Source organism: Pavona decussata, unplaced genomic scaffold (genome assembly GCF_977016875.1).
Source record: "Pavona decussata unplaced genomic scaffold, jaPavDecu1.1 SCAFFOLD_114, whole genome shotgun sequence".
NCBI lineage: Eukaryota > Metazoa > Cnidaria > Anthozoa > Scleractinia > Agariciidae > Pavona > Pavona decussata.
The window spans coordinates 4843033-4860000 of NW_028145528.1; the positions used below are offsets into that span (position 1 = coordinate 4843033).

General features: G+C 40.0%; 2 protein-coding genes across 2 annotated transcripts; both read left to right on the forward strand.

Moving 5' to 3' along the window:
* The first annotated feature begins 7 nt into the window (after positions 1-7).
* LOC146470342 (germ cell-less protein-like 1) lies at positions 8-11739 on the forward strand. The gene is made up of 9 exons (XM_085122453.1): positions 8-262; positions 2084-2169; positions 2989-3026; positions 3800-3896; positions 4583-4680; positions 5939-6117; positions 6846-7150; positions 7564-7700; positions 11115-11739. Exons 1-9 carry the CDS (start codon positions 141-143, stop codon positions 11442-11444), a joined length of 1392 nt encoding a protein of 463 aa, XP_084978579.1. The 5' UTR covers positions 8-140; the 3' UTR covers positions 11445-11739.
* Positions 11740-12844: 1105 nt separating this feature from the next.
* Positions 12845-16406, forward strand: LOC146470343 (serine/threonine/tyrosine-interacting-like protein 1). Its single transcript, XM_085122447.1, has one exon. It carries the CDS (start codon positions 12995-12997, stop codon positions 14447-14449), a length of 1455 nt encoding a protein of 484 aa, XP_084978573.1. The 5' UTR covers positions 12845-12994; the 3' UTR covers positions 14450-16406.
* The last annotated feature ends 562 nt before the right edge of the window (positions 16407-16968 follow it).

Genomic DNA, 16968 nt, shown 5'->3' on the forward strand with positions numbered 1-16968 from the left:
CGATTACTACGTGCGCAAAGGATTCTGGACTAGTAAACAGTTATGGCGGCCGTTTGCAGTAGGTTTCTGTTTACACTTTGTTTCTCGAGCTGTAAATGAAGGAAATGAAAGCTATTTGATCATTCAACAGACTCTAGGCGATGGGTTCCACGATATCATCCTTAGGTACTTCAATAGGTGGAAAAAGAAAATATTCTGAATGCGAGGATAGTGAAGATGGCAGTCGAACTGAGGAGGACGCTGTGGTGGACGTGGTTAAGAGGTTTGATATTAACGGATATTGTTTATAAACCTCTGAATTTCTTTCGAGCTTCTTTTTGTGGAAGGCGTGATGACCCAATGGTCTCCCGATCGAGCGGTCCCATTCCGTAGATGCAGCAGATAGAAACAACTTGTTCTTTAAGGAAGACATTTTAGTTTCACGTTTGCCAGCTGGCGAACTTGCTGGGGAATCCTGACAAATTGCTGGGAATGGGGGAGGGAGTTAATCTGCCGAGCAACTATAGAATACAGGGCCACTTTCACTTTGGTCCAACTCGTTTACATGTGTTGGCATGTTTTGAAGAACGAGGCATAAACACAATAGATGCTATTACAGTGAGATTTAGTGGCCCTGTATTCTATATTTTGGCCTGATCTGTGATGGCTAGGATCCGATCAAGAGGAAGAAGCAATACTCTGAGATAAGCTTCTGTATTAGTGGGCTACCACGCCCGGTGGGACTCCCCTATATATAAGCTATGCAAGTATGTGCAGCACCAAAGGGTTAATGGTTCAAGAGCTGATTTGGTCTGAAATAGGGTATAGATTTTACTGTTTTGGTCTGAAAGTTGGTATGGATTTTATAGAAAAGGGTATGAACTCTAGAAACCAGGTCTGAAAATGGGTATGAAGTTTTGGAAACCAGGCCTGAAAAAGGTGCCGGAAACTCACATATTCTGGTCTGAAATAGGCTTTGGGTTTTGAGAACTGAGCTACATGTACGTACAGACTAGCCTGACCCACGCAGTCGTTGTTAGGGGACTCGTATTACCTCCTCCCCACAAACGGCTGCTTACCCAAGCACCACATTCCTTCCCCATAAATTTGTTTTACTCCCCGAGGACCCTAGCCAGTCACCATTGAGGCATTGTCTTATGATATCAAATCAAATTCCTGGTTACAACAGCCGCTTCCGTTTCCCATGAGCTTTGTGCAGTCTCTGGTACAGTCTTGAGAGATGCGGGAGTTAAGTGGGAATATATATTTTCACTTCTGGAATGGCTGGTCATGGCTGAAACACCAAAACAAATATCGAATGTGAATAAAAGCGCTTCTTGTGCGACATTTAATTTTGACACCATTATCTGCTGGGAGAGTCAAAATCTTCGGGAAAGTGTAATCGATCTTCCCCGCCTGATCGAGTTGACAGTTGGTGAAGATATCACCTCTTACGGGTACGGAAACTTTGGAGCAAATTTCTTTGTTTGTACGAAGTGCTACGACTAACGAGAGACTACCTCGATTCGAGAAAGCAAAGAAGAATGTGGAAGGTATCAAGGGGAGATCTGCAGTATTTATCAGTCCTTTTAAGACTATTAACGGAAAGTTAAACGACAAAGAGCGGATCAACTTGTGGTCCTTGCGGAAAATGTCGCACATGCCCCGAACTGAAATTGCAACAACAGAGCGAGTTTCAACTGCAAAATCTTTAAAGTTTACCAGCATATCAGGTAATATTTCATTTTCCTCCACACCGGCAAGGTCGACAAGACCGAAGGCAAAGCTTGATATATAAAAATATTAAAGCGACTTTGCGTAACCAGTCGGCAAATTGACGAAAATATCCCATCACGAATTCTTTGATTGCAGTCAGTTGATGGGCATTTAAACGAGAAATTTTGAACATAGGGCACTCGGTGCGTGGGGTGCTACGTACAGACCCTTACCAAAAATTTCAAGGAGTAGTCCCCCCCCCGCCCCCCAGGCTACTATGCTCTTAAAGACTTAACCTATTCGTACCTTTTCTTTTCTGCACTGCTTTGTGAGTTTGATGCTGTGAGCTTAAACATGCTTTTACTTTTGCATGTTGTAAATTTTTTAGGAAAAGGTTGAAGGGCACTTGTGACTACATTTACCAGACGCTCTTTCTGGATGGTGAAGGAAGTGACGTTACAATACATGCTCTTGGTTAGTGTTTTCAGTAGTTATCTTTACAGTATGACACTGCATTGGTATGTGAGTCGACTTTGTGTTAACATGGTTTCACAAATAGCGAGTTTTGACCAATCTCAAAGGGGAAGTGTCATGGGGTTTTTGACCTCTTTTGTTAAAAATGGTGAAATAAGACCTTCGCTTTGCTACAAAATAATTCTAGAACAACAAGAGGAGAGAAATCAACTCAATTCTTGAAAGGAACAACTCGTACTCTGTTCTAGGGCATTTTGGAAACAAAAATACAAAAACTTAAAAAATATTAAATAAACATTTTTCGAGTTTCAATCCATTCCGACCTACTCTGTCTCAGAGTGGCCAAAGGCACTAATCGACAGTTTTATTGCACTGGGCCGATAATTTTTTACAAAACTACACAATTATTTTTTTGTTTCTGTTGTCAGACAAACATTTTCGGGTTTTGAAATGATATCAAATTTTTGTGATACTAATTCCTTTTCAATTCAACCTTGCTTCCAACACAGGACTGTGACTTGAGAAAATAAACCTGTCCCAACTGGTTGACATAATATTTTATCATGCAATAATTATTGCAGCATTTCAATGGAAATGATTATTTTTTTTATCCATACTAATCCTCTCATAAATAAAAAGACCTCTTGTTAGTTAAGTAATATTTTTACAAGACAAAGTATTTTTATTGTTATTGTAAGTTAATATTGTTGAATTATTAAGAAAATCACAAAAATGACTGGTAAGATAATTGACATCCATTCAATCAGTGGTTCATTCATTTTTGAGGTAACCTATCTTCTCTTTGTTTCTACATTACAGGAAAAGATTGGAAGCTTCACAGAATATATATGTGCCAGGTAGGTCTCCTGTCTGTCTCCTCATAAATGTCTTGCCTTGGACAAATTAGTCGAACCAAGCATGCATTCGATTAATGCATTCTCTTAACAATTATAAACACGCTAGTATTTAGCAAATTATTTTATTTTAAGCTGCTATAGTTTATTTCACATGACAGTTTGTCAAAATAAAGCTACTGTAACCAAACAAATGTACTTTTTTACGTCCATTGTGCGCATCCGCCATCAGATCAACACTGACTTGCACAATATGAAAATAAATGGGAGGGTAAGCGTTATAAGATATTAAAAAAACCCTTTCTGGCTTGCTGGTATGTCAGCCGATAATGTCCTTGGCTAAGAGATTGTCCTTAAAATTTCACATTTGCCCTCAAAGCTTCGCTTCTCGGCAAAATATTTATTTTTAGAACAATCTCTCAGCAGCGGACATTATCAGCTGACATACCAGCCGCCTGAAGGGGTTTATTTACTAAATAAGAGATGAGTGTAGGGTGCAGAGTTCCCAGTGTCAGAGTCTATCTGACTTATGCCGTCATTGGTCTTGGTGGGTTGGGTGAGATCATACAATGTATGTGGACTGAGGCGGCAGCCAGAGACGCCTTCTATATGCTGATGTCTGATCTCACCTCTCTGGTTCCTCCACAATTCAACTACTACATGTAGCTGCGAGTGAGGAAAAGTGGAACCAGATCTCTCTTTCTTGCTCATTAATTCATTTATGTTTAAGACAAGAATTCTCCTTCCAACATGTCAGTTTGTTTTTCTATTGTCAGTCTGCATATTTCCAAAGTATGTTTAGTGGATCTTGGAAGGAGTCCAACGAAGAACATATTACTTTGGAGATTCCAGATTATAATATTGATGTTGAAGGTAAGGAAATATCAAGGGTTTTGGAATATTATTGGCGTTAAAGATTTGCATGTAACATACATGCTCAACATTATTGATGATAGGGCCAGAAAGTCATTAATACAGGCCATTCTAAACACAGAAATCATTATCATCATCAGCGTCATCATCATCATCATCCTTCATTCAGTGATGTAGCGCCCAAGAGCTTACAAGCTTGTTCAAAAATGTATGGTCAGTAATGTACCAGAATGAACAAGAATGACCTGTGGGGAGCAGGAATGGCGCAGTGGTGAGAGCGCTCACCTCCCACTAATGTGGCCTGGGTTCGATTCCCGGACTTGGCGTCATATGTGGGTTGAGTTTGTTGTTGGTTCTCGTCTTTGCTCCGAGAGGTTTTTCTCCGGGTACTCCGGTTTTCCCCCGTCCTCAAAAACCAACACTTCTAAATTCTAATTTGATTTGGAAAGTGTCCCCAATTAGTGCTCTGCACTAAAGACATAGACACTTAAATAAAGTGTTTTTTTTTTTTTTTTTTTACTGGAATTAGATGGAAAGGGACCAAAATGAACTGCTGATGCAATAAAGCTATTAGAAATTAAACAGGTCTGAATTTCCTGTCAAGTGACCCAGGAATTCTGTGTCATTCTGGTGTATCTGTAAAAGATGGCAAGCATGATGGCATGTTTCTAAATCTCTCTTTGTAGCACTGAATACAGCGTTTGGTTCCCTGTACTGTGATGAGGTCACAGTGACTCCAATTAAGGTTGTACCTCTTCTAGCGGCTGCAAATTTGCTTCAGTTGGTAAGTGATTATGTCCATCCTCAGATACACACTCAGGAGCAGGTAGTCAGGAGAAGACAAAGATAGCCGGCAGAACAGGCGCTAGTTTTTTGCAATTTTTTCTTTTTTTTTTTTTGGGGGGGGGGGGGGGCAAGTGGAGGCAAGCTTGACAGGAGGGGCATTGTGCTTGCCTCTGCCTGCCTGAAAAATGCCCAAAAAAATTATGCCTGTTCTGCAGGCTAAGACAAATTAAGATTGCGCATTCCAGAGTTCAAATGAGACTGGGGACCAACTTTTAAATTTTCATTTAAACAGAAATTAGAGTCCATCACAAGAATTAAGCTCACATTAAAATTAGTCAGTTTACCATGTTTGAGGTTCTATCATATTCATTAGATTGCAACCATTTAGAAGGCGTTCAAAAATCAGAAAAATTAGAGACTTTGTATGGGTTTGGGTTCTAGAACTGATCTGAAACTAGTTGGTTCCTGCAGGCTTCACCTTTGGCTCTCGCCTTGTCATGGTGACGAGCCTTGTGTGTCTCCCTGACCCTAAGAGCTATGCTGGTTGGGACCTTGGTCCCTGGTAGGTCTAACCGTGGTCAAGGGGTAGAGGCTTGACAAAGAACTGCCCTTAAGTAGTGCTCCTAGTCGGGGGTGGGGCAATAGGTTAATCACCCAGCCCCATAAAAAGTCAGCAATTACTATACCAAAACCTTAGACATGTTGAGGTGTTGTTTGCCATTTGGCATGAAGAAGTTTGGTGAAGGGGAAGACCCATGGGCTTTTTCCCTTCCTTGTTATCTAAACTTTCTCTACTGCTTTTCCCAGTGAAGTCTTTGTCGTGCTAGACTATCTGCCCTGGGTCTCTAAGTTTAAGATGGATCATGTCCTACACAATTTTTTTCGTAGCTCTATTTGCTAAAAAACAATGTCATGTGGAACTGTTTCTTACATAACATCCAATCTGCTAAATGAAACAATAATTTTGTTTCAACTTGCAGACCTTGCTTATTGTGCAGTTCTCGAAAATATCCATACTCCCCCATGGGAGGTTTTTTTGTTTTGCACCCCCCTCCCTCCAGGAAATTCCAGTTTAGGTTTATACTTTGCTTCTAAACTTTTGAATTTTTTAGACTCCCCTCTCCCCAGGAATTTCTGATGACCTTCCATGGGGTTGGTATGGATTTTTTCTGGAACCGCACGTTGAGAATTGAGGCCGAACATTAATCGTGCATTTACACCAGTCCTGCTTGTCACCTCTGTTGTATTATTTGCAGGAAGGTTTGTCTCAGCAGTGTGCTGAGGTTATGATGGAAACAATAAATCGAGCAACAGTGTGTGCGTATCACGTAGCAGCCACACAGTACTGTGAGGTGCAGGTTCAAAACAAGTGTGTGGAGTGGCTTGAAAGAAGACTTACTTCTGAGACATCAGTTTCTCTTCTGAAAGACATCAGGTGGGTGTAGCTTGGGATTGGTAGAATCCTAGGCACGATTAATAGCTTGTTTTTAGGGAAGAACTTGGGGTCCAAGAGAGGTAGAAATGGTACCCACATAGTAGAACATCTTCCACTTTCCGCGCAACAATCTTTTGGAAGTATCTTGACGATTCAAATGAAAGTTACTGATCAGTATTTGAATCCTGTGGTATCGTTTATTGCGCTATACAAGATGGCTCTCCCTTTCGAGTCCTTGGATGAAACCCTAAAATATAGCCATTCATGTGAAAGCTACTAAGCAATACTTTATTGCTGTCATGTCGATTATGTTATACATTAAGGCAATTCTCAGTTTTTAAAATCCTGAAGTGAGGTCATTCAAATTAAGTTATGTAGTGGTAATCTTCCTGTGACACTGTCTATTATGACTTACAAGACAAGTCATTTTGACTTCTTAGTCTGTGGATCAAATGAAAGCTGCTGAGTAGTTATTTCCACTTGTTCTATTTGTTCATCAACTTTTCGATGCTGAACGACTATTTAGAGGCTTGTCTCGTCTGCTTCTGTTGCTTCAGATTTACAGCAGCCGAAGCAAGTAATTTTCATTGCTGTTTCATTCCAAGATACGGGCAGTATGTTAATACATTCTCTTACTCTTACAAGGAGCTTCATGTCCATTACTATACAGTGTGCGGATAAATTAACATTTTTAAAGTGAATAAGTTTTTTTCTGTCTTCTTTTGTAGCACAGAGCTGATGAGTGAAGTAGTGAATTCTCTAGGATTATTCGTTATGCAGATTGAAGTTGACGTTTATAATTTACTGAAAGTCTGGACCTACGTTCATCTTTACCCTGACTGCACGGGAAGCTGGAAGGATGTACGCACACAAACCAATGCGTATTTTTCATCACGAGAAAGCGATTTGAGCTTTTTAGAGACTGAAGACGGCAAGGCGTTTGTTCCTGCCTTTAGAGCTATCAGGCTTCACCACGTAATAAATGACTTGCGTTCTGTACAGCTCTTGGACACGGACAGAATTATTCCTCAAGGCAAGCAGTTCTGTTGTGTGAGGCATATAGTTGTTTTATAGTCAGCTGCATTAGCGCTCGATAAACCTCGTGTATGATTGCTAGCATGAGATGCTTGAGATTTGGAAAAATACTGTACATCAGCTCCAATGTTTTATCCCATGCTTTGTGCTTCGTGTGCAATAAAAACCTATGATGATGGACAAGATTTCCGTTTTTATCAAAAAGCGAAGTGCAAAGCAGTGGATAAAACATTGCAGCGTTTCCTGAACGAATTCAAGGCCACATGCAAAAACTCTGTTGAATCTGAGCTAAAACAGCAAAACGCGATCTGAAGTTCAACATAGGTCGGTTATGCACTGAGCTTTTCAAGCACAATATTGAAGTACATCAAGGTCTAAGTCCTGGCCGTATCCAACCTACTTTTTTTCCAGGTTGGCTTTATCCATTGTACAAGTCCCAGTGGGCATGTATGCTACTGATGTCCCAGAGTCGCGATCTAGGACCTTCAGTCGAGAAATTTGGACATGGAGCTCTCCGGTGTGGTAGGATATTGGAAAGGAGCTCATCGGTGAGTTAGTGTCATATCTGGCCGAGCGCTAGACTCAGGGGCACCCAACGGATCGTTTCGGTAAAGTATCTGTTCGGAAGGCCCTTAATCCCCTACAATTTTCTAAAGGGAATTTTCGCCACGAACTTTCGTGATATGGGAAATTTAAGGCCTAGTGTTTTCGGATTAATAAAAATGTTGTTTCGGGTACCAAAAAAAGGTCAGCTAAGATTTTCGGAAAGGAAATAAGACCTAAGGTTTTCGGGAAAAGGACAAAGATGCCCTACTAATTTCGAAAAGACTCAAGTTCCCCTAGAATGACCGAACAGATAAAAAATATTATAGCGCTGCCTTAAATGAACCTATAGAGCTTTAAAGCCACTCCAGATCGCCTAAAATAACGTTTCAAAGGATCTAAGAGAAAATTGTCGTTGGGTGCCCCTGTAGACTGCCGGCATTAATTAGTTTTCTCTAAAAGTAACAGAACATCTTTTGCGGGAATCGAAGATCACCTTAACTGAATTCTTGACTCTCGCATTCCCCGGGCTCGCATCTACTATCTTTGAAGAAGCTAAGAAAATTGACTTGACTCTCGGACTACGATCTTTGAAAAAGCTAAGAAAATTAAACGAATTCCCGAAGTGTAGAGAAGCACTCAAAACAATTCTTCCCTGCCATTTTTAAAAGTAGTGCAGATGTGAGGTGAATTGTGGACAGGGTTAGGTTACTTTCCTAAATAAGCTCTGCAATGTGTTTCTTCTGTCACTGGGTACTGGTCTAGTAGCTGTTTTATTGTTCAATGTGGTATAGAGTTTTGCACTTTGGGTCTGTAAATAATAAAAGTAACTACGATCTTCGAAGAGAACTACAGTGTGGGAATAGGTCATGGGTTTTAGAGACCTGCTGGAACTGAGAAAAGGCATCATAGCTTTTGAGTAGAACTGTCTTCTGAAAGGGTTTGTCGAGTTTAGGTGTGGTATTTTTAAGTAGGCATGCTTGAGGATTTAAGCTGATGTTGGATTTGATTGGCCCTGTGATTCCTGTTTGGGTTTATTGTCTAACTTTGTACTTTTGTTATGGAAATTACATTGGTGGTCCTCCACTTGTTATTGTCAAGCATGTAGGTATGTTTTCGCACATTGAGTTAAGCAGTTGAGTGTGAAACTAGAGCTCCCTTGGTCAGCAAACCCAAACATGTCTACAATTATGGTATATAGAGAGGTTCGCAAATAACATTAGGTGTCAGTTGTAAGTCAGAGCTGTGCTACTGAAGGAATAAAGATTTGAATCAAAGAAGACTTCTGGTTCCTCCGTTGCATTTGCAAGCGGGTTGCTATTTTACATATTTGGTGGAGAAGTTTACCTTGTTGGATACTCTGTGAGTGGAACAATGTTCTTTTACTTTTATGCACCTAGCCATTGGTCGAAATTTGCTTTGGCAGGTCGATAATGTTCTTGAATTTATTCAAGTTTGTCATGATTTTATGGCGAGCGAACGATTTCTTCATGACATTTTTCGTGCTACTTTCTCGCCGGATTATTGTTACTCGTTTAGAGAAAATCAGTTTTGTGAGGTGTTGTTTTCCTTGAAGTCATCCGGTTACGTTAGTCTAGCGCGGAACCTCATGTCTTTTGCGTCAATCCAGTACGAAGACATTTTTGTTTGAAGATTTGGTGTCAGCTGCCAGTGTGGCTGCTTTTCGGTATTCGGTGGACCGCCGTTTTAGTGGGTTGGACTAAAGTTCATTGTTGGAGTTTATTTTACTTTTATTATTGTTTTTATTGTTGGTATTTCGTCAACGTTTCAGGAAGTATGGATCGCGTTCACCACATTGCAAAGTGGATATGTGTTTTCTGTTTTGAGGAGAAGAGCTCAGTGGTATATGATTGGACAGTGTTTCGGTGCAATCATTTGTTGTGTTTGTCATGTTTTAGAAGTAGAGCCAAGGAGCTCAAGAGAATGTTTGAATGTCTGTGTGGGGCTCAGTTCCCGCCCGAGAGCGCGTATGATTACGTGGTGACTTTCACGTCTTCTGCTCGCGAAGAGGCGGAACAGATGTCTCGTTGAACATATACATTCGCCGGTTGTATCTTCATCATTAGAAACAGTGACTTTGTCGCCACATCATTTTGTTTAGGGGCGTAAATAACTGTAAAGCGATCTATATAATGGTTTTTAACGTGTTATGTTAATCTCGTTGGCCTATTTTAGTTTTTGAGTCATACAGCATCGGGGACGATGCCGAATTTAACAAGGGGAGTATGTTAGAAAGTCAAAAGGAATCATTTTTATTAGAACGCTTTTTAGTAGTTTCAATTAATGGGTTTACGTTTAAATGAATTTCTCGATTAGGGTTTGTTCTTTGTTTAAGGTCATTCAAGTTTTATTCAAGTTTGAGCCCGTAGAGGCATTTCCTTAGTTTTTGAGGAGTACTGTCTTCTGAAAGGGTTTGTCGAGTTTTGGTGTGGCATTTTTAAGTAGGCATGCTTGAGGATTTAAGCTGACCTTGGATTTGATTGGCCCTGTGATTCTTGTTTGGGTTTATTGTCTAACTTTGTACTTTTGTTATGGAAATTACATTGGTGGTCCTCCACTTGTTATTGTCAAGCATGTAGGTATGTTTTCGCACATTGAGTTAAGCAGATGAGTGTGAAACTAGAGCTCCCTTGGTCAGCAAACCCAAACATGTCTACAATTATGGTATATAGAGAGGTTCGCAAATAACATTAGGTGTCAGTTGTAAGTCAGAGCTGTGCTAAGGAATAAAGATTTTGCTTCAAAGAAGACTTCCGGTTCCTCCGTTGCAGTTGCAAGCGGGTTGCTATTTTACAATTATAAGCTTGAAAGAGCGTTAGGGTTTTGAAAACTGGCCAATCCAATTCCACAAAGAATTGAAGGATTGAGAGGATAACCGACCTAAATGCATTTCATGTTGGTTTAGCTCAGATTCACCGTAATCTTTGCATGTGGCCTTGAATTCTTTCAGGAAACGTTCTCCAATGTTTTATCCGCTGCTCTGCGCTTCATTTTGTGATAAAAACGGAAATCTCAACATAATCATAGGTTTTAATTGCAAACGAAGAGCAAAGCAGTGGACAAAACATTGGAGCAACTCTATCTTCGATGAATGGGTTTGAATTTGGGCGATGTATCATGCGTTGCATTAAAGTGGAATAAATTAATTCTTCTCTTACTTCGTGCACCATTTCAGTTCTTCGTTTTCTTAACACCAGCCGTTGGGCGAGAGGGGGGGAGGAGGGCTTTTTTCTCAGAGGGTGTTAAATCGAAGGTGGATGCTTTATCGAGGATTTTCTATAAGCCGGTAACGTGAAGATACCTGACAAACGGTATACCTAAGCATAGAAACTCTGCTGCCTTGATAGAACTGTACAGTCTTAGTACATTTATGGTTGTGTTTCCTTTTGTATTGACAGTATTGCTGGCGTTGGACAGGATTCTCCTATGGTGTTGACATCATCATGACGTACAGCCCCAGAGCGAGGCAATTCTTGCTGCGACGTAATACCAACACGCACCCGGTTGGCGGAGTAGTGTGTCTTCATCAACAGAGAAATCTTGTAGTGCGAGTGGCCGCGGCCTCATTCGATTCTAAGGGTTGTACGAGTTATTACAAGTGCTCTGGACTGTTAGATTTGACGCTGGATCCGGACGAAGAAAAGGCTGTCTTGCAACTCGACCGTTCAGCCGTTTTTCCCCTGAGTGTCAGTGTTCATATGGCCCTTGTGTCGCCATCAGATGTTTGATGTATTGGATAAATTAATATTTGAATAAATTAATATGGGTATGAACCGTACCGATCCCCGAAGTAAGAAAGCAGACTAGTAAGTTATGTAAACTTCAAGGCGAAAACTTGCTCCAGGAGCAAATACGATATCAGACGTTTTTGGACTCTTTGCCAAAATAATTAATTAACATACTAAATTATAATACTAAATATATAAAATTCATATTTTGTATGTAATACCATAATCATTCGTTATTATTCTGAATTATAATCAATAGTGAAATAATTGTTTAAAGTAAATGTTGAAAGCAGAATTGTCTCTTTCTTTACCCATGGGTCCTAAGCGAATCGTTGGGCATCTATAGCTCTGCGTTTCATGTTACTCGAATGCTCACCTATTGTAGCTGTCAAAGTTCTTGTTCGGCCGACCTCCTCTATATAGCCTGCAGAATAGGCGTTATTATTTTTTAATGTGTTTTTAGAATAGAGTAAGAAGTGAGCGCGAAGCTTGAGGCGAGGGCTACCTCCAGAGGTTCTTCCTTCTTTCCACTCTTCCTTTTTTCCTTGCGCGTTCCAGAGGAGAGCTTCAATCATTACCAACCTTTTTTCCCTAGGTGTAAATTCTCCTCTCTCTTGTTAGTTCGAAGGCGTTAGTTTTTGTATAAAATTGTCTCAACACTTTTGTCCATGCATATGATTGTTGCCTGGTTACGTTGTTACATGGCCAGAATACTTCCATTTCTTCCTTCTGATGTGATTAAGCATTTTCTCTTGATCTGTTGCTGTCCACAGATCTTCATTTCTGATTAAATTCGGCCATTTGACTCCAAAGATGTAGCGTACGAATCGATTTACAAAACCTGTGACCTGTGGTGTTTTTACCACCGGTCAGGATCAGTTGTCTGAATTTCTCAGCGTTAGATTCTTCCTTTCGCAGAAAGTCAGACTGCTCGCGTTTAGTTTGTTCAAGGATGGATGCTTCGAACTTTTTTCTCCTTCCCAATAAGGTGACGAATGAATCTTGACGCAACCTGGAAACTGTTCCACGAAAGTACGGCTGGACAAGTATTGCGTCGTTCGCTTAGTAAGCAGACAGTACGCAAACTTATCTGGCTCAAAGAAAGGGCACTCCCTGGATTCGCTTATTCCTTCTAAAGGTAAATATAATAATTTGGATAAGGGAGAATCAGGAATTACAGAGAAATCCTATGAAATCTTCGGACTCCCGTACGAATAGCAAATACAAGTCGCCGTGCGGGTGCCGTACGAATAGCCACTGGGTTTTCTTTTTTTTTTTGTCAGTAAGAGAATTCCTCCGAATTCGGAAAAAAAAGCCTCTGACCCCCTGGGTACCGGTATTGTGGCGTTTTTGCTGGCTCCACCCCTCCCTACAGGGACTAACTTTAGTCATTTTAGTTACCAGTTCTTCACGTCTGAAGAAAAAGTTGTCAAAGCTTATGTCAAAGCACTTGTCAGAGTAAACATGGATTTGTTCCGTTCTTGCGCAAGTTGAATACTTTTTCCAAACGTTACTGAAGAAAAAAGATCCAAGCAGTCACGTAGATTGGAATGGGAGGGTCTCTTTCGCGGAGTCCGAGGCAGAAATCCGAGAAAAAAGATAAAGCAAATGGATCTGTGCGAGCGACAGTAGTTGCGAATCAAAGTGACAAGGGAATTAAAGCTGGAAGGCGCGAAAAAACTGCTGAAGGGACGGACAAAGAAGCAGGCGGTTTGGAAAGAAAAGACAGCAGGGATTTCTGGATATCGCATATGAGAAAGAACTCTCGAGATGCTCTAAATTCTCAAACCACCAACACACAAACACCGCGCTCGAAAACTCCGCGGGAGTTAAGCCCTCAGGGAAAACAACAAAATGGCCAACACGTTGAGGTGCGTTCCGTCCCAGGCAAGAACAACAATCTAGCAAGCCCAGATAGTCCTTCACTGAGTATTCAGACGAGTAATAACGAGGGAAAGCGCGTGTCGATGAATGGTGCAGCTGCTCATGTTGTCGGGCCTGAAAATCGAGATGTTCGAGGTTCGAATTCCATGGTTGTCCCGCATTCGCCTGGATTGCTTCCTGGGCAGGTTAGCGGGAGCATTGATGCGTCAAATTTGATCACAATCAACGAACTGTACAATTATTTCTGGGACGGAGCGATACATTCAAGTATCTTCGATCCTTCTTATATGCTTGTTGTAGATGCTAGACCTCGAGCGGATTACGATCGCGGTCATATTATTCTAGCACGCTGCTCGGCTTCTCTGCACAATGATTTAACTTCCGCAATGTATGGTTACGGTTACAGCACAGGTGGCGAAGAGGTGATCGCTAATCGGCTTAGTGAGTACACACACGTCGTTGTATACGGCAACGCAGTCTCGGACACTAGAAATGAAGATCTACCCGAGATTAAACTTATGAGGGAGCTGATGAATTATGAATTAGTGGAACCCCTTTTTCTGATTTCTGGATTTGAGAGCTTTCAACAAGCTCTGCCTTTTATGTGCACAACCAAGGATCTGACAATACGCCGTGACCATAAAGAAATCACAGTATACCCTTCTGTGATTTTGGAGAACCAGCTCTATTTGGGTCGAGGCGAGCAAGCAACCAATAGCAAAATAGTATCAGATTTAAAGCTCACACATGTCATCAACATTGGAAGTGAGCATGCCTCGCCGTTCACTGATCGCATTCAGTATCTTAATATCAAGCTGGATGATAATCCTTCTAGTGATTTGAAAATTTATTTCTCAAAGGGTTATCAGTTTATAAGCGATGCACTGTCTGCAGGTGGACGGATCCTGGTACATTGCAATCTTGGCGTTAGCCGCAGCTCCACAATTGTAATTGCTCACTTAATGAAATCAAGACAGTGGACCCTTAAAGTGGCTCACAACTACGTCAGAGATAGGAGGACCTGCATTCGGCCTAATCGTGGCTTTTTACATCAACTGTCAGACTGGGAACAAAGTTTATTTGGAACTAAGTCTACTGATCCTGATGAGTTGTGGTTTTAGCTGCTTCAACATTGCCAACACCACAAGGGTTTTTCTTGGCGATTGAATTCAACCAAACAGAATGTCGGTAGTTGAAAAAGATGGCAACTAAAACTGAAGGTGAAGTTGCAAGGCTTCTTTGATAAAAGAGCACAACACAAATATACAATTATTGTTCTTAAAAATGTTGTGCTTTTTTTGAAAATCACTGTTAGTTTGCTGTTGTCAGGACCTCTTGGTTGATAACTGGTGTGTTTCATGTGTGTGGGAGTTGAATTGAATTGTGAAAATGTTACTCCCAACAGTATGTTAGATTTCACAAACAGGTGCCTGGATGAAGAGAGAGAACATGGAACAATGTCTTGTCAAAGCTAGAACAAGAACTTCTTCAGATTTCATGTTTGCCACATATGCAATCGTAAAAAAGTGGTTATACGATTAATTTGCGTTACAATAAAAAAATTTGTATTGAACTGGTAATAATAAGAGTTCAATTCTTTTCAAGAATCATCTTGTATTTAGGAAATCATTACTCCTTCCACCCAACGTTTCTGGTGATACCTGCTTCAGCTAGGAAATTTTTTTATTACTAGAATGCATTTCAGTGTCTAGGATCTGTACATGTATATATATTTACTGAAGGGTATAAATTTGATGTGTGCTAAGATGTTTTAATATTTAATTACAAAGATGAGATGTAAATACCAGTAATATTCTGTTGCTAGATTTTGTTTATGTTTGTCTAAGAATATCCCTCAAACGTATCAGATATGGTGGTTTGTGAATTAAGATTGTAATAATATTATTCATGAAGCATGTGGTAATATCCCATGCTCCTGACTGACTCAATCTTTTTCTTTGCTTATTAAACCCTCTTCCCTTTAGAGTAATTTTTGGGCCTGAAAATTTATACGGGCACCCTTTCTTTTAAATAAGGAAAAAGGCGAGTCCGAGAATAGAAATCATCGCAGAACCAAGTTTTGGTTTATGTAAGATTTAATGAAGAAGATACAATATTTCAACTCTATTCCAGAGTCATAGTCATGTCATGTCACAAGGATGTTATACCAGCAGTATTTATACCTAAGATAATTAGCATATGGTACACAATGAATAAAGTTCTGAGAACTTGGTTCTGCAATGATTTCTATTCTCAGACTCGCCTTTTTCCTTATTTGTTCAAAACTGTCGGATGGATCTGGATTTAATACCCTTTCTTTTGTTTCACATGAGTAGCTTATACAAGCATCAGTGTTTTCAGATACAAGTAAACAAAAACCTGCTTAAGCCATCTGTGAAAAAAACTAAGCAAGAGACTTCTAAAACAATGGAAGGATTTTTATGGGAAACATTTCTTCTGTGGAGCAAGACTTTGCAGCTCTCCAGGATGTGGTCTCACAATAGTACATTTTGGGACCAAAGTCATTGCTTGGATCAACCTCAAGCATCAATGATTATTTAAATCAATGTGGAAAAATTGAGTTGCTTAGTGCTTGGGTATTTACCCAGACTGCAATTATATTTATTTTTTGTACTATAAGTCGAGTTACATTTAATGTACTTTTTCAAGGTTTCGTAAGCTTGCTGATAATTAGGTACCAAAGATTTGGTTACATGTAAATTTCCTCAAAGGAATACAGTTTACCTAGGGCTTTTAATGTTCCAGTACATTTTGCTATTTATCAAATGAATGTAATTTTTAATAGTCATGGCACTGCAACAGTTTTCCCAGTGTGTGGATTTTGATACAAAAGCAGTGCAACTTATTTGTGATCATATATTTATTTAGGTATGTAAATATTCTTTTTTGGTCATGATTGTAAGAATAATGTTTGGTGTAAATAGTCTTTCACCCTAATTTACTATTTGAAGACAGTATAAAATTGCAAGCAGCTATTTATTTGATTATTGCATTAAATTTTTATAGCTTTGTAGATAATTGATATTTAAAAAATACAAATGATTTAGAGGAAGATGATTGACTGTTCATTTCTTTGAGTTTCCCGATACTGTTTTTTTTATTAATCTGTGTGTAATTCCTGTTAAAAAGTGAGTCTTTGAGCTAGACATCTAGTTGCCCAACAATGTGTAAGGTTTGGCATACAGACTTACCTAATAAGGTTAGCCTTTTTTGTCAAAACCCTATAATTTTGAAGATTCTAAGCAATAACAAAATGGGGCTAAAAAAAACCCTGATCTCTCAAGACAGACATCTTGCATGAAAAAAAAACAAACAAACAGAGCTCTTAGGACAAGTGTGGAGATCACCCCCCCCCCCCCCCCCACCTTGCATATTATCTGTAACTTGATTGGCTGAAGAGGGAGCAAACTCATAGTTATGGGGTAAAGGTGGGGGGGGGGGGGGGGATGGAGGAGTGTGGTGTTTGGGTGTCTGAATTATATGCTTGCTGTACCCTTTATTCCAGATTACTTTGCTCTAACTTATTTAGTGGCTCCCCTACTCCTCATGCTATTTCAAATATTATTAAACATTGCATTTTGCCTTGTTCTTTCCATGTCTGCCATCATGAACTCAGCTT